This window comes from Trichosurus vulpecula, chromosome 9 (assembly GCF_011100635.1).
Source record: "Trichosurus vulpecula isolate mTriVul1 chromosome 9, mTriVul1.pri, whole genome shotgun sequence".
Taxonomy (NCBI): Eukaryota; Metazoa; Chordata; class Mammalia; order Diprotodontia; family Phalangeridae; genus Trichosurus; species Trichosurus vulpecula.
The window spans coordinates 121,819,266-121,840,815 of record NC_050581.1 but is presented as its reverse complement, the minus strand read 5'-3'; the positions used below and the strand labels follow the sequence as shown (position 1 = coordinate 121,840,815).

Sequence of the window (21,550 nt, the reverse complement as noted above, 5' to 3'; positions counted from 1 at the left end):
AAAAAAAAGAGCTGCTATAAATACTTTTGTACATATAGATCCTTTTCCTTTTTTTTTTTTAAATCTTTTTAGGATACAGACCTAGTAGTGGTTTTGCTGTGTCAAAGGGTATGAATAGTTTTATAGCCCTTTGGGCATAGTTCTATATTGTCTCCAGAATGGTTGAATCAATTCACAACTCTACCGACAGTGCTTTAGTGTCCCAGTTTTTCCCATATCCTTTCCAACATGTGTCATTTTCCTTTTTTGTTATTTTAGGCAATCTTACAGGTGTGAGGTGATACCTTAGAGTTGTTTTTTGCATATGATCAGTAGTGATTTAGAACAGTTTTTCATATGACTCTAAATAACTTTGATATCCTCTTCTGAAAACTGCCTATTCATATTATTTGACCATTTGTCAATTGAGGAGTGAGTTATATTCTTATAAATGTGACTCAGTTCTCTATATATTTGAGAAATGAGGCCTTTATCAGAGAAACTTTTTGTAATTTTTTTTACAGTTATGATTACTCCATCCTATTTGCCCCCCAGGCCCTGTTTGTCCTTTCTTCTTTCACCTTGTCCCTTCTCAAAAGTGTTTTGCTTCTGATCACTGTCTTCCCCAATCTGCCCTCCCTTTTCAGTCCCTTTCCCCTTCTTTTATCTGCTTCCCTTCCTACTTCCCTGTGGGATAAGCTAGATTTTTATATCCAACTGGGTGTGTATGCTATTCCCACTTTGACCCGGTTCTGATGAGAGTAAGGTTCAAACATTGTCCACTACCCCCCAATCCCATTTTTCTCACCACTGTAAAAGTGCTGTATTCCTCTTTTGTGTGAGATATTTTTTCCCATTCTAACCTCTCCCTTCCCCCTTCTCCCAGTGCCTACCTCTTTCTTACTCCTTAATTTTATTTTTTTAGATACATTCCATTTTTGATATCAGAGTTATTAGGAAAAAGTTCATGTAAACAGTTTAAGCTTATTTAATTCCATATGCTTTTTCTTTTATGTTACCTTTTTTATGCTTCTCTTGAGTTTTATACTTGAAAGTCAGGTTTCCTATTCAGCTCTGGTCTTTTCATCAGGAATGCTTGAAAGTCTTCTATTTCATTAAATGTCTATTTTTTCCCTTGAAGGATTATACTCAGTTTTGCTGGGTAGTTGATCCTTGGTTCTAATCCAAGTTCCTTTGCCCTCTAGAATATCATATTCTCAGGCTTCTGATTTTTTAATTTAGAAGCTCCTGAGTCTTTTGTTGTCTTGTCTTTAGCTCCACAATATTGGAATTGTTTCTTTCTGGATGCTTGTAATATTTTCTCTGTAACCTGGAAGTTCTGGAATTTGTCTGTAGTATTCTTGGGGGGTTCATTTTGGGATCTCTTTCAGGAAGTGTGATCAAAGGATTCTTTCCATTTCTATCTTATCCTCTGGTTCTAGGATATCAGAGTAGTTTTCCTTGATAATTTCTTGAAAGATGATGCCTAGGCTCTTTTTTTCATCATGGTTTTCAGATAATCCAATAATTCTTAAAGGATCTCTCATTTTCCAGGTCATTCAATGAGATATTTTCCATTTTCTTGTATTTTTTAATTATTTGGATTTTGTGTGATTATTGATGTCTCCTGGAGTCATTAACTTCCAGTTGCCCAATTGTAATTTATAAGGAATGATTTTCTTCAGTGATGTTTGTCATTTCCATTTGTCCAATTCTAGTTTTTAGGGATTTGTTTTCTTCAAGACTGAATTTTTGTCCATCTTTTTCTATTGGTCATGTTGTACTTTTTAAGGAGTTATTCTCTTGAATGGAGTTTCCTGACTGTTTTAGCATTTGGCCTGTTCTTAGTTTTTGAAGGTTTTCTTTTTTTGAGTAGTTTTTGTACCTCCTTTTCCAAGCTGTTGACTCTCTTTTGTTGATTTTCTTGCTTGACTGTCATTTGTTTTCTGAGTTTTTCCTCTAGGTGTCTTCTTATTTAATTTTGAGGAGCTCCTTGTAGAGCTCTTCCAGGAATTCTTTTGGGGCCTGAGACCAATTCGCATTTTTCTTTGAAGGTTTGCATGTAGCTGTTTTGACTTTCTTGTCTTTCGAGTTTGTGTTTTGATCCTACATGTCACTGTAGTAACACTTTTTATGGTCAGGTTCCTTTTTTTTGTTGCTTGCTCATTTTTCCAGCTTATTTCTTGACTTATAACTTTGTGTTAAAGTTGGGCTCTGTTCCCAGGGTGGAGGAGGCACTATCCCAAATCTCAGGTTTTTTGTGCTGGTATTTTCAAAGCTAGATCTGGGGGTTTGTGAGTTTTCAGTTTTTCAAGGTGGTATCCTCTAAGGAGAGGTGTAGTCACTGCTCTCCTAGCATGTGTTCTAGACTGTGAGTGACCACAAGCACTGTTTTCCATCCTGCAGCTGTGACTGGGGTCTCCTGCTGCCCTCTGGCCATACATTCTAGTGTGCTAGTGCTCATCCTCATCCTGGGACTGACCTGTAAACCCTGTATGAGCAGTGTGATAGGGTCCTGCACTCAGTGCCAGCAAAGGGTCCTTTGTAGTCTCCTTTTGATCAGTTGCCTGACCCCCTTATCATCCGTGGGCTGAGAGCTCTGGAAGCTGCTGCAGCCTATGTAGTTGTCCCCAAGGTCTGTTGCTGGCTTGTTGGGTATGGCCTGCACTGGCTTCGTTTCACTCTCACCCCAGTGAGATAGACCTTTCTTGCTGACCTAAATTGTCTTGGGCTGGAAAATTGTTTCCCCTCATCTTTTTTTTTGGTTCTACCACTCCAGAATCTGTTTTGAGGTGTTTTTTAAAAGTTGTTTGAAGGCAAATTTGGGAGAACTCAGGCAAGGCCCTGCCTTTACTCTGCCATTTTGGCTCTGCCCCCAGTTCTCCTGGTTGTTATTTTTATTGATGAAGAAGGAAGGAAGACTTCATCTCATTTTTAAAAAAGAGAAACTTAAAAAAAAGGTGGCAGCTAGATGATGCAGTAGCTAGAGCACCAGCCCTGGAGTCAGGAGGACATGTAGCCTCAGACACTTATTAGCTGTGTCTGGGCAAGTCACTTAACCTCAGTTGCCTCCAAAAAAAAAAAAGAGGAACTGAGGCACAAAGAAATTGTGGCTTCTCCTAAGTTACACGAGTAGTAAATGATAGAGTCAGGATTTGAACCCAGGTTCTGATTTTAGATAGAGAACTCTTCCCATTGTGCCATACCTACCATCTTTTTTGAATAAATCTGAAATTTTGTGTGTATTTATGAATAATAGGACTGAAGGTGGAAGACATGAAAGGAAAAAATAATTTCTTAACCACTTGATTTTTCTGGCATCTTCCATAATGTTAGTTTTGTTCTCAGACACAAGTATATTAATTAGGCCTTCCAAAATGAGAATGTTCAAAGAGTTCATACTACTTCCTCTGCCATACTTTCACTAGATTTTCCCACGTGTAACTTTACAGAAATGAAAATACTCTTAGTTGAAACCTCAGTAAATGCCTGAGACTGTGATGAAATCTGAAGGTAAATGTAAAATTATTAAAATGGGGGAATTATGGAAGAAGATTAGGAAATAGGCAGATGTTAGAAGAAAATGCCGGAAGTTATCATGGAGAAATGGAAAGGACAGAACGATTTCTATTCTTTTAAAGTTGTAAAATTAATTTTAAAGATCTTAGTTATATTAAATTCTGTTAGTAGTAACAACATAAGGTCTTAGTTTTTTAGTTTGTAAAAATTCAGGGTTATGGATTAAATGATCTCAAGGATTCTTGAAATTTAAAACATTTTATGTTTTTGATTTTTATATTCACTAATACACCTTTGTGACTTCCTCTTACAGTCAAACAACAGTATAGTTGCTCTGTTCTTTGCGGCTCTCAGTCTTTTTTTTTCCTGTAACCCTAAACTGAATATCAGTGAGGTTTTGTCCTCTTAAGCCAAAAAGAAACTAAAATGATGGCCTTAATTAAATTAATGCATAACAGTGATTATTGAAATAAAAAAACCCCTCTCTTTTAACCTTAGTTTGGGCATACTTAGGGCCGAATAGATGGCTCAGTGGATATAGCACTGGGCTTGGAGTCAGGAACACCTCAGTTCAGATCTAGCCTTAGACATTCACTTGGTGTGTGACCCTGGACAAGTTACAACCTCTGTTTGCCTCAGTTTCCTTATCTGTAAAATGGAGATAATAAGGGCACATACCTCCCATAGTGATTGTGAGGATCAAATGAAATACTATTTATAAAGTGTATAGTACAGTGTGGAGTGCGTAGTAAACGTGATACTATTATTATTATTATTTCACACACTCTAGGTCAACAGCTTCCTTCTCTTCTCTATCTCTACTCAAGAGTGTAGGTGAGAAATGGAAGTGTCAGTGACAGTCGCCTCTCTAGAACTTGGTGATTGATGGTGAATTTTTGGGGGGCATGTTTTTGCTAGTGGAAGGAGATGTGACTATTGTGTGTTTTTCTGGGAGATTCTGGTCATGAAATCAGCCTCTTCTTCCAGCCGCATGCTTTGTACACCCAAAAGTCTCCTCATTATGCCTCTTTTAACCTAGTATTTGGCAGGAAGACTAGATCTTTTTTCTTAACCTCCTATGATACAGCCTCTTCAGCCCTATTTTTTGTTAGACCAGTATTCGTAGGGTCATAGATTTAGAGCTGCAAGAGAATTGTGGATATGTCGTCCAACTCTCATTTTACAGTTGAAAAAAACAGAGGCCGGGGATGTTAAGTGGCTTGCCCAGCATCACACAGGTTAAATAAAGTGAGATTTGAATCCAGGTCCTTTGACTGCACATCTAGTACAGGAAAAATAACATGGTGCACTTCAAAAGTTGCCCTTAAAAATGCCATACTAAAATATTCTCACTCTTCATTTCTGCTTCTTGGCTTCCTTGAGGTCCCAACTAAAATTCTACCTCCTGCAGGAAGCCTTTCCTCTGACCCTCTTTAATTCTATTGCCTTCCCTCTTTTGATTATCTCCAATTTATCCTGTATCCATCTTGTTTGTACCCAATTGTTTGCATGTTGTGTTTCCCATTAGATTGTAGCTTGAGAGCAACGACTGTTCTTTACCTTTCTTTGTACTCCCATTGCTTGGCACAGGGCCTGACACATAGAATGCCCTTAATAAATGTTTACTGCATGATTGACTGTGAAATACTTCCGAAATCCATTTTTTCCAGATTGTTTTTATTTTTGTTTCTCCTTCCCCTTCTTACTTTTAAAGAAATTATCAATATCTTCGGTCTCCTTTGAGCATTCCGACTATGTAGAAGTAATTGGAATGGCTAATTCATACCTTTGTTCCTCCCCTTTTGTCTTGTTAGGTCGAGCTGATCCAGAATGTATGTTGGGCCACCTATTGAGAATACTATTCAAGAATGATGATTTCATGAATGCAGTAGGTTTGCTTTTTCATTTACTTCTTCTTTATATTGTAAACAGCCAATGTTATAATTTCATTATCTTTTGTAATTAATTTACTTTATCTTAGTGACTTAGGTGGCACCAAGTGGGAATCAGAGGGAATGGATTTATTTTATACAATGTTGGTTTATTTGGAAGAAAAGTATTAAATGAGCATCCCAAGTAGTAGATTTGTACTAGTTTTTCGCTTAAGGTGTTCTCTCATTCGTCTTTAAATTTATTTAGCTTCAAGGTGATCCATGAGACATCCCAAGGTTCTTTTTTAGTTTACTAGATTTTCGAGCTAAGCATGTGGGTATCTACTTCATTCCTCTATTCCTGGGGTTATGGTAATGGAGGAATGTGGCTCATTGTAATTGGTTTTTAAGAGTAGCCATGTTTTTGTAAAAGCATCAAGTGAGAGGTGTCAAAAGGTTTCGTTTTTTCTAGCACAACGTTTTGTTTTCAATAATTATTCATTTGGTTTTTTTCCTGTGGTCTTTCTTCTGAATTGGAATTATGCTATGCTGTAAAGCCTGAAGTTTTAATCATTCTATCCTTTTTGTAAATCTGTTTATATAAACTTTTTTGGAATTCAGAGACCCTGGTTGTTGTTGATTAGTCATTGATAAGGATCTGGTGACATATAGTGCCTCTTCCAGCCCTTGTGGCTGACATATATGATAACTGGGTGGGAAATTTCTCTTACTTGACTAGCCCATTTCTCTTGAATATCCTTTACTTCTGTAGTTGCTGAGTTGTCATTTCTTAAAAGTTGCCTTTCATCATGCAATTTTTCTCTAAGTATGTTATGTTATTATATTTTGAGGACATTGTTGTAAAAACTACATATTCTTTATTAACTTTTTCAATGCTGTGTACTTGAAGGTTTCCTATAATAATTGAAGGGTTAGGTATTGATTGAGAGTGTTCTCTTTCACAGTTTTTTGATGAAGGAATTTATTACATTGATTGCCTTAATTTGCCTAGATTGAATTTCTAACTAGTGCTACTCCTATATTTCTACTTATAGTTGGTGAATGCATATGTGATGACAAGCAGAGAGCCTCCTTTGAACACTGCTGCTTGCAGACTCTTGTTAGATATCATGCCTGGGCTGGAAACTGCTGTTGTCTTTCAAGAAAAGGTACCTAATTTATGGAAAGGTGTTTAACTTAGGAATCTCTAAAATTCTATACCACTATGTACTTTATAACATAATGTACACAATTTATGCTTGAAGAAATCTATTACTTTAATGTTTTTAGAGACATCACATTAAAAAAAATTATAAATTTAACCTTTAATAAGACTACTCATATATAAACAAGAACAAACATTTTACAGAAAATTGTAAAACTCTGTTAGTTTTAAAAAATATGTGTATATTAAGTTTAATATCATAGTAAGTCATCCCATTATTTCTCTTTCTCATTTTGAAATTTTTCTTTTCTGTGTAGTTTTTCCTAGAATTTTGTTGTTAATAGTAGTAATTTAATTATTATACTAGCATTTATATAATATAAGGTTTGCAGTATACTCTACAAATATTATCTCATTTTATTCTCACAGCATCCCTGAGAGGTAAGCTCTTATTATCTTATTATCCACATTTTACATATGTGGAAACTGTTTAGGGTCATGCAGCTAAGAAGTGCCTGAGGCCAGATTTATATTTAAGTCTTCCTGACTCTAGGCCCAGTACTCTATCCACTGATGACCTAGCTGTAGTCAGTGTGTGTGTGTTTATATATATATATATACACACACACACAATTTTAGTTTTACTGTCTTTACTGCATTGCTTTATATAAGTCTTCCCATAATTCTTTTTGTTTTTCACCCTTTTCATTTCTTGTATATGACACAGTAATGTCCCTTTACAGTCACATTACAATTTGAGACAACTAGTCACATAGTTATTGGTCATATGATTATTGTTAGATTTTTGCTATTACAAGTGATGTTAGGAATATTTTTATACAGTTTTTTTCTGTCAGTAATACCTATACTCCATACTGGATCAAAGGGTAGAAAATTTTGTAGTGCTTGTTGTATTATGTGTTGCTTTCCAAGTGGATTGCACCAGTGGTGCAGGTCTATAATCAGTGTAATAGTATACCTGTTTTTTACAAGACCCCACCAGTATTACATTTCATCATTTTAACTGTCTATGCTAATGTAATCCGAATGTGGTATCTGAGTTGTTTTAATTTGTATTCTTCTGACTAGTAAAGAATTTGAATACTTTTTATGTAGTTTTTGAATCATGTGTTATTGATAATTTGTGGAATTGTTAATTGTTTTGAGGATTGTCTGTTTTTATCCTTTGTGTAGTCATCTGTTGGGGAAAGGATTATACTCATGAATTTGTGTCATTTTCTTATGGATTTTGGCTCCTATGGAGTGAGCCATGCTCTCTCCAAACCTGGTTCAGCCTGTGATTCCTTGGACACCTCCTGGACTCTCATTCTCATGTTCATGCCTCTCCCCTTTTCAGCTTCCTTTTATGTATTAAATGTAAGCTTCTTGAGGGCAGGGACTGTCTTTTTGCTTGTATTTATATTCTCAGCACTTAGCACAGTGCCTGACACATAGGAACCACTTGATAAATGGCCTGTCTATCCATCCATCTATCTGTCTGTCTATCTATCTATCTATCTATCTACCTATCTACCTATCTACCTATCTACCTATCTGTCTATCTGTCTATATATTAATCAGTCCGTCATTACAAATATTTTAATGCTAGACTTTGGTCGTAGTAGACAGATATTTTGTCCTAAATATTTGTGCAAGTAGATTCAGCCACTATTATCTTACCTAAAGGCAAGATTTAAATTTGGGTCAGATGAAGTCTGAAAATCTCAGTGGTAGGTATAAATTAGGTGAAGGTATTGCTATTAGGCTTTCAAGTAGACTAGATGATGCCGAAGTGCCTTAGCAAACAGTTCACTTTTTGGTCAAATGGAGATAGCAGCCAAATGCAACCCCAATTTAAACAGTAAACTTGTCTGTAAAGTCTTAGGATGAAGACTTTCAGTAAAGGGTGAAAACAATTTAAAGAAAACTTGGCAATGGGTTCAATTTAGCAAAGTCATTCTGAGTGCATCTAAAGATATGACTGGAAAGAGGACAGTGCATTAATGAAAAATGAAAAAGATCTGCAAAAATTTTTTATAACACTTCTCCATCAAGGGAGCCATTTTACTTGCATTCAAACATCTGTAGCCCCAGATGTACTTATAGAAGATGTAGAAGGTAGGACTGAAGAGAATAAAGATGGGGAAAACAACTGCTGGAGACTGTAAGATCATGGGGACATTAAAGGATTGATTCTCCCAGTGTCTGAAGAGGAGAGATACAAAAGGCATAGGAAAAATTTCTGTCTTCAGTACCCAAAAAAAGGTGATCAAGAAAATTTCGACTTCTACCAACATACATACACACATATTTTCCCATCTACAGAATTTTTATTAGAATAATCTACATATGCATTGAGGTCATACTTGGTATTATGTAAGTGAAACTCTGTACCAGACCACATATTTGCCATCATTGATTGATAGATGTAACAAATGCAAGATCCCATTGTGCTTATTGGTTGTTGACTAAAAAGCATTTGATTCAATAGAGTACATCACCAATTTAGACTCTCTTCCAACAGGGTGTCCCCTCTACATACCTCAAAATTAAGCAAGATTCCTTGCAAGTGAATTCATCACTGTTAATATCAAATCTAACATAAAACAGGTAGTTTTATGTTTGCTCTTGTAGTGGCGGATATTGAGCACAGAATCTAAGTCATAAAAGTATTCTTTTTAGATGAGGGCCTTCAATATTCTTCTTTATAGACTTTGCTGGTTTTCCTGGTTGTAGGAACACTGCAGAATCTCCTAGATGAGATTCGCAATCATTCAAAAGAGTTTAACCTGATCACTCGCACAGGAAAAAACAAATAAATAAAGAGTTCCTATTGTCCATACTATGACATGTATTTAGAGGAACAACCTAAAGAGCTCATCTATCAGTATATTTATCTTGGTCAAATGCTACAAATGGGCAGTGACTTGGGCCAGGAACTAAACTACTAGAGGATTGGATCACCTTGGGATCATTAAAAGGACTTTGTAGTTTCCCAAGCTTCTCCTTGAAACAAAGGGCTGTCTGTCTAATTGTCTTATTGATAACTTTTGTTTTTAAAATACCTTAATTTCCAAGTCTGTCTCTCTTCTTTGCCCTGCTTGGTGAACCAACCATCGTTTAAAAAAAAAAGGGAACAACAAAACGACAACCATGTGGTAGTGAAGGTTTAGTCGAAACTGAATAACATGATTTGGAGATGTGGTTCGATATAGAGGAAAGAGCACTGAATTTAAATTCTGAGGAGAACTGTGTTTGAAGCCCGCCTGGGATACTGACTGGCTTTGTGATCATGGAAAAGTCACTGAGAACCTTGGAAGCTTCAGTTTCCTCATTTAGAAAATAGGGATGAAAATACCATTAGTGCCTACCTCACAAACTTATTGTGGGTATTAGAGAAGCTAATTACGTAAAGCGCTTGGCACATTATATTTTCTTTCTTTTTTTCTGGTCCACATGCTTGATTTCACTGTTGTCAGGAACTTGTGATATGCAGATTCTTTCCATTAATGCAGATCAGCAACTCACATGTAATTTACATTTAGTCTTAGATAATTGCTTGGGGTCACAGAACTGTTAAGTTACTTGCCTATGGTGACACAGTGTGTGTTAGAGGCAGGATTTAAACTCAGGTCTTTCTATTTCCAAGACTGATCCTCTGTTTACTGTGTCATGCTGCCTTTCAAATATCTATCTATGTCAGCCCTTGTTATTTTAAGAGGTCTAATCATGTGCCAGTATGACTTCCTTCAGTGGTCTTAAGAAGTCTGAGAATAGGAACAGAGACAGTTGATATTGGTCATAACCAGGGTTGAAGATTGTCAAGGTATGTGAGTGGCAATAGAACAAGGGAGCGCAGGGATTCAGAGGTAGACAGTGTGTAGATGAGCCAAGGACAGTGAGACCAGAAGAAGGATGACTGATTGGGAGGCTAGAGAGGGATAGAGGAATGTTTAAGTTATGGTGAGGACAAAGTAAAGTTTAAGGAAAGTGAAACAGGGTGAAAAGTAGAAGGAGAGGAGCCATTTGATCTAAATTGATAATTTCAGGTTTTAGATTACATAGATGGCACAGTTGTTGATGATGGGTAGAATGTAAACTTCTTGAGGGCAGAGGCAGTTTTCATTTTGGTTTTTGTGTCCCTGACATCTAATACAGTGTCTAACACATATTCAATGCTTTATCAGTACTCATTGAATTGAATTTAAAGTATTATCGCTCCTGTAGATAGCAGAGGTAGAGTAAAGATTTTTCATGAGAGTTGGAGATTAATGAACTGGGAGGCTAAGTGTGTTCAAGGGAAAATCACTGTGTATATTGAAGTCCTTAAATATGATGACAAGTGTGGCTAGGAGCCAGGTATTGAGCTTCATTAGAAAGGAGGAAAAGTACCCTAGAGGTCAGTAGATTATAGTATCAAAGATGTGGACTGGGTGATAAAACTCTAAATGAAGTCAGTCTCAAAAGAGGAGAGGTTTCACAGTGATGACAGGAGAAGGTGGGTCTAGAAGTGGTGGTGGTTTGCAACGAGTTTGTTGAATACTGATCCAGTTTGTCATGAGGGATGAGGGAAGGAGCAAATCACAGTAGAGAGGGTATTCTGGGATGTGATATCTTCTAGAGAGTGCAAGTTATCATGAGTGTCAGAATAAAAGAGTGAGAGGTGAAATATAAAGAAGCTTGCTAATAACAGAGTTAGGTATTCCAGAGGTTGTAGTGGAACAGGAAGGTAGAAGAGGATAGGAACTAGGAAGGGATGGGACTGGATGGGAATGAGATTGTGGGCAGAAGTAACAAGAAAAATAGTTTTGTACCTCAGGTTTTGACCCTGGATCACAGAGATTAGGGGAGCAGGAGATGTGAGTTTGTTAGCTTTAAGATGAAAGAAGACCCAATTGTTTGGATTTTTCCACCCTCTAAGGTCCTGTGAGAGCTATGTATGAGTGTATAGAGGGCCAGTGTATGGTTACATTGATATTTTTAGTGCATTCTCTCTGAACTCTAGGAAGCTGGGTTTGCAGGGGACTTCATCAGGGTAGACATTGCAATGGGTTAGGGCTGTAATTGGATTTGGGGGAAGTCATATGCCCAATACAATTTAATCTGGGGAGATATCAAAGTGCAGTGCCTTCTTTAGGATATCTATTTCAGTGACATGAATAGTAGGTGATCTTTCCTTGAGGCAGTCTGTGCCTTCTTTTGTTGCCTCATGTAGTATGCAAAAATTAACCATGATAATGACTGGAAATTGCTCAGAAATGTATCTTAAATATTCAGGAATTTTAAAATAAAGCATTCCAACTTGGGGATGATGATCTGAGTAAGGAGAGGGAATTGGAAAGAAAGGAAATGAGGAAAATTCAGAATTTTATCTAGATGAATTCTGAAAAGGTATGCCTTCTGAATCGTTCTTTTTTTCCCCCTTAAACTGTAGGAAGGAATTGTTGAGAACCTGTTCAAATGGGCAAGAGAGGCTGATCAACCACTGAGGACTTATTCTACTGGACTGTTGGGAGGTGCTATGGAAAACCAAGATATTGCTGCCAACTATAGGGATGAGAACTCACAGCTGGTAATGACCAGTTTGGAATGAATTTTGTGTGGAGGTGGAGAAGGATGGTGATGCTTTGTAAATAAAAATTCCTTCCTGCCATTTAAATCTGATGCGAATGTCACCTGTTTGTCATCAGGCAGGTGGTTTTGCTGCTGTGCTTGATGTGGTTATAGTGGCACGGATGTCTTCTGGTGGGACATTCTGCCTTTACCTTTTCTCCTTATTGTAATGTGTGATATTCTTTCTTGAACTTTTCAGTACTGTGTTCCTTATCTTAATTGCTCATCTTTCTTTGCCCTAAGTGTATATTTTTTGTCTTTTAAATAAGTTACTTGTCAGCTTGTCCAGGATAAGTATTTATTTTTGCTAGATTACTAGAAAGAAATGCTTTGTTTTTGTTTTGTCTTGTTTTAAAAAAATAAGTGCAGGAGTCATCTGTCATTTTGTGGGAGGGGTAGGCAAATTTTAGGTAGTTTTGGGGAAAGGTTTATTTGTACAGTTTCATTAGACATGTTGATGCACCTATTTCAGTACTTATTTCTAGTGCCATGTGGACTTTGAAAATAACAAATGAAAGTTGTTGAAAGTAGTCACAGTCTGTTTTCACAGAAATTTCTTAAAATTTTGCTAATGTGTCTCATGTCTCTTTTTGGGTACAGTGGTATGATTTGCTTGGTCCAAGCATCTGTAGCCAACGATTAATATGTTATATAAGTAGGTGTGTTGATATTGATTTCTTTTATAGAATCATATGTAATTATTTACATCAAAAATGAGACATTCTTTTTAACCATTGTCTTTATTGGATCCCGTAGAAAAATAAATTTTTTTTCTATGGTCATGACTTTATTCCTGCACTTCAGTAATATTTGGCAAATATTACTTTCACAACTAAAGGTAAATGCTCTCAGGGAAGGACTATCCGGGGAATGGGGAAATGGATGGGACTTGTTTCTGATTGTAAGTAAAATTTTTAAACCAGCAAATATAATGATGCAATTTAATTTTATTTATTTGTAGTAGTGAGATTTAGAAGCTCTTTTTTTCTATTAAACTCTAGGGTTGCTGAACTAAGATTGCAGAATAAGGCAGTGTTCATTGGTGTTGCTCACTTTTCTTAATTGTGTTTACAGGTGGCTTTAGTGCTCCGGCGACTTAGGGAGCTGCAGGTGCATGAAATGACTTTACGGCAGGAAAATAAGCGTCCCAGCCCTCGAAAGTTGTCCTCAGAACCGCTATTGCCACTGGATGAGGAAGCGGTAGACATGGACTATGGGGAAATGACAATGGATGGAGAGCAGGAGGAGACCTCCGGGGATATGGAGATTTCCTTTCACCTTGATTCAGGCCATAAGACCAGTAGCAGAGTGAATTCAACCACCAAACTTGAGGATGGAGGGTTGAAAAAAAGTAAAATGGCAAAACAGGGTGACAGAGATGGCTTCAGAAAGGCCAAACAAAAGTTGGGCTTCTCCACTTCTGAACCAGAACGCATGTTTGTTGAACTCTCTAACAGCAGCTGGTCAGAAATGTCCCCTTGGGTTATTGGTACTAATTATACCCTTTATCCTTTGACTTCTGCTATAGAGCAACGACTTATTCTTCAGTACTTGACCCCACTAGGAGAGTATCAGGAGGTATGTATAGAGGTATAAAATGTATTTTTTTCCGTTGAGATAAGCTTTCTGTATATTTTGGGGAGATGAGTTATAGTAAGAAATACTATTTGTGATAGTATGAGGCATGAGTTTTTTCTGAATTGAATTAGCAAAGGCTTCTGCAGTGTGTGTGTGTGTGTGTGTGTGTGTGTGTGTGTGTGTGTATTTCTATTAAATTTTTTTTTGTTTAGTGAAAATGGCAATATTTGTTTCTTGACTTGAATAAAGCCTCTTTTCCTTCTGAAGAGCCTAAAGGGTTTCATTTATATTTTCATCTTCCTATGGAAGAGTAGAAAAAGTAGGTCAAGTCTTTTATCCCCATAGGATGAAACTGAATGTTAGGAGGGTAACCCCAAAAGACTTTTACTCTTTTTGTTCTTTCAGCTGCTTCCCATTTTCATGCAGCTTGGATCACGGGAGCTGATGATGTTCTATATTGACTTGAAAAGGACGAATGATGTATTGCTCACCTTTGAGGCCCTGAAGGTAAATTGTAGAATATAAAGAGTACTGGTTAGATAAAATCTGTTGGCACATTTAGCATTTCTTCAGGCTGCATGCACACTTTACTTTTCATTGTATGTGGGCTGCAAAAACATTATTCCAAATGGCTGTAGCAGAACTGTAATCAAAGTGTAGTAACTATAACAAAAACTGGTGAAAAATTGATATTTATCAGACAAAAGGGATGATTACCTGTAAAAGTACTTTGACTTTGCATATTGGATTTATTCCGTGCCATACCTTCCTTGCATATGGTAAGCACTTAATATAATTGTTGAGTGAGTGTCTCCTCCATGGATCATCAACTCCTTAAAGGTAGGGATCAATTCTTCTCTTTTTTATCTCTAGTATTTAGTACAGTGTTCTAAACATTATTTCACATTAGAATGACCAGAATTTATGAATACCAAGCCATGATGCAGTACATGCTTTTTAATCTATAAGGCAAACAAATTAGATAATAGGATGAACATTTTTATTTCAAAGTAAAATTAGAACATTTTTGCACCAGTTGACTCTCTTGGTCCTTCTAGTGTTAGAGAGCACCTGCTTTCTTGACAGTCAGTTCTTTAAGAGCAGAAACTATTGCTTTTTGTCTCTGTATCTCCATTGCTAATTGTTGAATTGAGGCACTTCTCTCCTGCATTGAGTCAGAACAGTTAGAAACCTAAAAATAAAAAAAACAACTAATCAAGTTAGAGGAGAAACCAGAGATCACTGCTTGCTCTCCTTAGGGCATCTTTATTTATTGACACTGAATAGAAATGAAAGAATATACATAGACACATGATAGCTTGTTAACCACTCCCATTTCTTATTAAGTCCTTTTGCCCTTTAAAATATAACGCTGTCACAAAGTAGATACTAATTTAAATAATGTCTTTTGTTTTTTATGCAAGGAAGATTACTAATAGATAAATTGTCAAACTATGAAAAAAGATTTTTTGAAAGAGAAACACAGGACTGTGATATAGAAGTTGTAGTGGGACTAGCTTTGTTCTCTTTGCAGAACCATAGGCAGTGGGAAGAAGCTGTGGAGATGCACGTTGAGGCTGGATGGCAGGAAATCATTCCTGGTCCATTAAAAGTGCCTCAAAATAGAATGTGCTGCTTAGTGGGGGGGAGTGGAATTCTTCTCCTTAGAGCTCTGCCAGCAGAGGCTGGTGTTGAGTGTGTTTCAGTGAGAATTCCTTTGAGGTATGGCTTGGACCATTCGATTCTCTAGATGCTGTGATTTTGGGACTCCCAGGCCACACACCTGATCTCCCCTTGAACAGACTCTGTATATACTTAAGTGATTTTCAGAAATATCCTAGGATCTACATCACAAGTCTACGTCATAACATAGTTGTTGAGACATTTATTTTGTATATTAAAGTTGGGAAGATGAGCCACTACAATATAGCCAAAATGGTGGGACCAAGCTTGGCTTGGTTCTATTGCTGACAGACATGAGAGTTGTTTTATGGTGGAACTCCTGGTCATTTAAATAGTTGGAACTAGTCATAGCTCAATTTTCATATTATATTTTGAAACCCCAGTAGAGAAGTTTTAAAATGAGATGCCACTTTTTGGGTGGCCCCCGACTACAGAGAGAATATGTTTTCTTTTTTGTCAAGCTGGCCAGCTTATGGAGAAGGCTTCCAATTGAGAGCCTGAAGTCAACTTTAGCAACATTCTCGTTTCATTTCTGAGACCTGTCTCAAAACCAGAAACTATAGATCTCTTTTATTCTGCATTATAGCAACACTTTTTGTCTTTGTCATCCCTCCAGACAGAGTAATTTAGGCCATCACCATCCAGGTCAGGCTAGGTACATGAGGTGGGAAGCAATTGGGCATACCAGGATAGGGTGGTAGCCACTGCAGCCCCATTGTTCAGGATGATTTCCACCAGGCTCCTGTCCATTTGGTGAGCACTAAAGAAAAAGGGTGGTCAGGCTTAGTTGAGAGCTAGTTGCCCTGCATAGAGTCCCAGGAACACCAGGGCCTTCTCTGTGAAGCCCCTTTCCAGTTCCTTCCAAACCAGGTAGGAGCCATCCTTCATTACTATGTACAATGTCCCCTTGATGGGACTCAGCATCCAGTAGGGTAGATCCCATGACAGCTTCTCCATACTATGTTGGAACCTCAGGGCTTTGTGATCCGTGATCCCAGCATGCTGCCAGTGCTAGGGAACAAAGTCAAACTGATTGCATGGACCCTCAGGGATGCCATTTCTAGTATATTCTCTGGGGGCAGCAGGGGCAAAGCATGAAAGGTACTCACTGGAACCTATTTAAATAATGTTTAGAACCTTGTACTAGGCACTGTGGTGAGATTAAAAAAAAGAAATTAAAAAAAGAATAAAAAATGCTTTTAAAGAGTTAATGAGTCCGGAGTACAGTCATTTGACAAATATTCTATTAAGTCCCTACCGTTTGTATGCAAGGAAAGCATTGGGTTAGACCAGGCCTACACAACCTGCAGGTCTGTGGGCCGCTTACAACCCTCGGGCTGCTTGTTGCACACCATAGGATTTCCTCTACATACGAAGGATGTTTTCCTCTACATTTTTCGTGATGCTGCAGGTTGTGCAGTCCTGGGTTAAACAGTAGAGATACAAAGATAAAATATGAAATGCTGCCTGTATGGAGTTTACATTCTGCTATGGAAGATGTGATTTCTACACAGCACAGAGTGTGATGGTGCAGAGTAAAGATCAAGATGAAATGCTCTGGGAATACTTTAGGAGGAAGAGAAAATACTTTTAACTGCAGAGGTGATCAGGGAATATTACATGAAAGGGGTGGCATCTGACTACAGGCCCTAAAGGAGTCAAAGGAATATGAAAGCAAAAACGAGGAAGGAAGGGTGTTACAGGCCTGGGAAGTGGCCCAGATGGGCACACAGAGTCATCATGGTCCCCCAGGGGTACAGGTGCCACAGAAGCTTTATTTGCAGAGTTGGGGGAATCCCAAGGCCAGGGTCATGGGTCTGGAGGTCCAAGTGTCCAGCTACTCTTCTTTGTTGCTAACTTCAGTGTTCAGTGTGTCATGGTCACTAAGGTAAAAAAGACCATGCTGTGAGCAAAACGTTTTGGAGTGCTGCTGGCCTAGAGGCTGGTGATCATCATCCTCATCATAATGATAGCTGCAGAAGTGCTTGATATTTTGTCAAGTATTTTATATCATTCTTTGATTCGACCCTCAGAACAGCCCTGTGAGACAGGTGGAAATATCCTCATTTTACACACACAAAAAACCTGAAGTTTGGAGAGATTAAATTGTTTACCTCTGGTCACACGGGGAGTAAGGATCGCAGGTAGGATTCCCACCCAGGTCCAACCGACTGAGTATAATGTTCTGTTCACTACAACAGAATGTCCCTAATGTCATGTTCAGTAAAGAGCTGGTAGTACATTCTGGCTGGAATATTGATACGTGGTGAAAACCAGATGGATTGCCTCTGATAGTACGAATGTGTCATATTCTGGAACTTGTAAATCTCTTGACAGAAGCCACTGGGTACCTGCTCCAGCTGGGAGATCATAATGACTTTGGAAATGGGAAGCCCCTGCTCTGTAGTGATTCAGCTGCACTTCCCCACACAAGTCCTTATGAGGGGCCGCCAGCTGCCCTCATTCGTCTTAGTTAAAGTTCACAACTACATCCTTGAATGTTACAGCTTCCTGGGGCTGTCCTGGTGGTTAGGAACATGGGGGCCATTTCTTCTTCCTGCTTGTTCCCCTTTTGGGGGAAACAGAGCCCCAAGAAGGCAGAGTCAGGGAGGAAGGAAAGTTAGGTAAGGGGGCTGGCTGGCATTTTGATGCACATGGTTAAAAAGTTTGTTTATACAAGAAACATAGGGAAGTTGCGCAATAAGTGGACCACCTTGTCTAAAAACAAACTTGAACCTCAAAAGTCTATCATAACCAAGGATGTTGTGAAACTGCTAGCTCAGCTGCATTTCTGCAGAGGACAGAGCATAGCTACATGTACAAATAATAAATGGCGTGTTGGACAGAAGCCTTTCTTCTTAGTTATGTAATATATAAAGTAAAAGAGCTGCGTATTTGCCCTTAAAGTCCAGAGGTATTCACTTAACTCCTGCAACTTAAGAGCTAGCTATCATTTGCACTTCAATTTCCAGCAACAACACAAAATAGAATGTTTTTTTTCCCCAAAGTGTTTTTTCAGGTTCTCATTTAGTCCTTACAATGACCCTATAAAACAATTAGGAGGAAAGTAATTATCCTCATTTTACAGATTGATTAAATGACTGCATGTGATAAAGTAAGTAGTTTTTGACAGACAGAACTGGGCCTGGAACCCAGGTCTCTTCAGTGGTAGTGTAGTATAATGGAAAGACCATTGAACTAAGATTTCAGTATTCATAATTGGAGATGTGACTCAAGGCATCTTTAATGACAAGGTTAAGGGAGTGACTAATTTGCAGTTTTGTAGTTTGTTATTTAGGAAGCCTGAGCCTGGCAGTAATGAATATGAGTGTAATTAGTCGAGAGTATATGTAATATCATAAAGGAACTGTAAGAAATAGCTTGTTCCTTTGTACATTATATTTTTAAAATGTTTATCAGTATTCATCATTAAATGTAGGCACTGTCTTGGTTCAGGAATTACTGATTATTTTGTATATGGTGACTTGAAGCTAAGGAGGTATGTGACGCAGGGCTGTGAGAGGCACCCTCTTTATAGTATCCAGAGTAGTCAGTCCTTTTCAGGTTTCTGATAGGCCAGAAGTTGGAGTTGTTGTGTCATTCCCTCCTCCACACCCCCTATGGTGGGCCAGAACAGCATAGGTAGGTTGGGCATTAGATGGAGGGCTTTTTACAGGACTGGTGGTATTTTTGAGGTGGGGACTAGGTTAAAAAAATGGAATTCATAGTCTTTTTTTTTAAATTACACACGAAACTTCCTTCTTTGTCTCTTTCTCTCTCTCACACACAGACACCCATCCCCTAATTTAGAAGGCAAGAAAAACAAAAACTGTTAAAAACTTGCATAGTCAAAATAAATTTCCACATTGGCCATGTCCAAAAATATATGTCTCAATCTAAACTTTGAATCTATTACTTCTCTGTCATGAGGTGAGCAACATGTTTATTATGAGTCCTCTGGAATTGTGGTTGGTTATTGTGTTGATCAGAGTTCCCAAGTCTTTCAAAGTTGTTTCTCTTTACAATATTTTTGTTATTGTATAAGTTTTCTCCTGGTTCTGCTCACTTCACTCTCTATCATGTTGTGCAAGTCTTCTTAGGTTTCTCTGAAACTGCCCCCTTCATTCTTATAGCATAGTTATATTCCATCACATTCATACACCGTAACTTACTCAGCCATTCTCTAGTTGATGAGCATCTTCTAAATTTCTAATTCTTTACCAGCACAAAAATGACTGCTATCAATATACACGTGGTCCCTTTTCCTCTTGATGTCTTTGGAGTATAGACCTTGTAGTGGTATTTTCGAGTCAAAGTGTATGCACAGTTTAATAGTTTTTATGGCATAGTTCCAAATTGTTTTTCACAATGGCTGAACCAGTTTACAGTTCCACTGACAGTGTATTATTAATTTTCACACAGCCCCATTTGAATTTGTCATTTTCCATTTTTGTTAACTATTTCAATTTGATAGCTACGAGGTAGAACCTCACATTTTATTTAATTTGCATTTCTTTAGTGATTTAGGTTATTTTTTTCATATGACTATTGGTAGTTTGGATTTCTTCCTCCGAAAATGACCTGTTCATATTCTTTGACCATTTATCAATTGGAAAACGTTCATGGTATCTTCAAATTGTAAAGGCCTTTAGAGCCCAGCTAGTTTTGTGTATATTTCTTGGTACAGTATCCCTAATAAGTTGTCATTGAGTGATAAGCCTCACTAATTGAGGCAACCCATTCCATTTTTAGACAGGAAAGTTAGAAAGTTCTTTAAAGTAAACCTCTATTTGTCACTCTGTAACTTTTATCTGTTGATCTTAGTTTAACCTTCTGGAGCCTGAACTCATTTTAAACTTTAGCTTTTTTGACACTATTCTTATAGACCTCTTCTTTTCTTCCCTTCGTCTTTTATATAAGTTTTTTTAAGAAAATGTGCTCATTGGAGAGCTCTCAGTGTAGTGTCTTTGGTCTATTTAGATGTTTCCCTCCTCCCTTTCGGGTCAATCACACTTGGTAGAATTTTCACTTTTGGAAATCTTCCGTCCCTCTTAGGTGATGAGATAATATTCATTTTTTGTCTAAGACATTTCCACTGTGGTTGAAGATATTGAAGATGCTTGGACTCAGGGAACTGAGGCAGGAAATTGACTTGAATATGGTATATTCCCCTCTTAGATTTTAAGAGGGGGGTTGGACTGTGTCTTATCTATGATTGTCTGAATCCCTTTTAGGGAGCCACCATGATGCAATGGAAAGGATGTTGGATTTGGAATTAGAGGCTGGGGTTCAAGTCATATTCTGCTAGTTGTAACCTGTATAATTGTAGTCAGCTCAGTAGATAGAGTGTTGGACGTGGGTTCGGGAAGACCTGAGTTTTACCTAGCCTCAGACAATCACTAGTTGTATGAACCTGGGCAAAGAACTGAATCACTGCCTGCCTGAGTTCCTTCACCCATCTTCTGGGATTGTTGTGAATATAAAATGAGGTGATATTTGTAAAGTGCCTCACAAACTTTAAAGTGCGATACAAATGCTAGTTGTTGTTATTGCTATTGTTGTGAAAATCTGCGTTTCTGGGCCTCATGTCCTTTCTAGCCTGTAGTCTAATGTTCTGTGATCTAGCATAGGGTTATGCATATGTATATTTAATAAATGTTTGTTAAATTAAATTGAAGACTTTGCTACCATTGTGTTCGAAACAGAAATGGTCAAATTCTTTGTTTTCCCAGATTAGATAGCTACCTTAAATCAAAAAAGTTGTCGGTTTTTGTCACATCGTTTTACGAAAGCTATGAAAAGAAGGTTTTCTGTCACTATATAGGCACATAGTTTGTAGCTTGGGTGCCTCTGCCTGATCCTCAATTTCCTAATTTGAATTAGTTTATCAAAGTCTTGCATCTGAGTCAAAGGTCCTTTGGCTCAAGGTCTAAGTTTGGAAGAGGTGTGAGATTGAGAAGTATAGTATAATCTTACACTTAAATACTAAAAACATTTCAGCCCACAAGGATAGTTGAGCAAATTTTTTTTCCTCTGGGTATTCAAGTTAAGAAATCATTAGTTACTGATTAATAAATGTGAAATAATAGAAGAGGCATTTGGCCTGACCTGAAATTTCCTACTTGATTACATAAGGTTAGCT

The 21,550-nt window shown here is 37.7% G+C and overlaps 1 protein-coding gene across 4 annotated transcripts in view; it reads left to right on the top strand.

The window, feature by feature from the left end:
- Positions 1 to 21,550, top strand: part of DCAF1 (DDB1 and CUL4 associated factor 1) — a 78,205-nt gene that overhangs the window by 20,854 nt on the left and 35,801 nt on the right. For all 4 annotated transcript variants that reach the window (XM_036738026.1, XM_036738024.1, XM_036738025.1 and 1 more), the window contains exons 4-8: positions 5,313 to 5,386; positions 6,425 to 6,538; positions 11,969 to 12,106; positions 13,222 to 13,725; positions 14,131 to 14,232. In XM_036738026.1, coding sequence (XP_036593921.1) covers positions 5,313 to 5,386; positions 6,425 to 6,538; positions 11,969 to 12,106; positions 13,222 to 13,725; positions 14,131 to 14,232 — 932 coding nt within the window. The remainder of the gene's footprint in view (positions 1 to 5,312; positions 5,387 to 6,424; positions 6,539 to 11,968; positions 12,107 to 13,221; positions 13,726 to 14,130; positions 14,233 to 21,550) is intronic.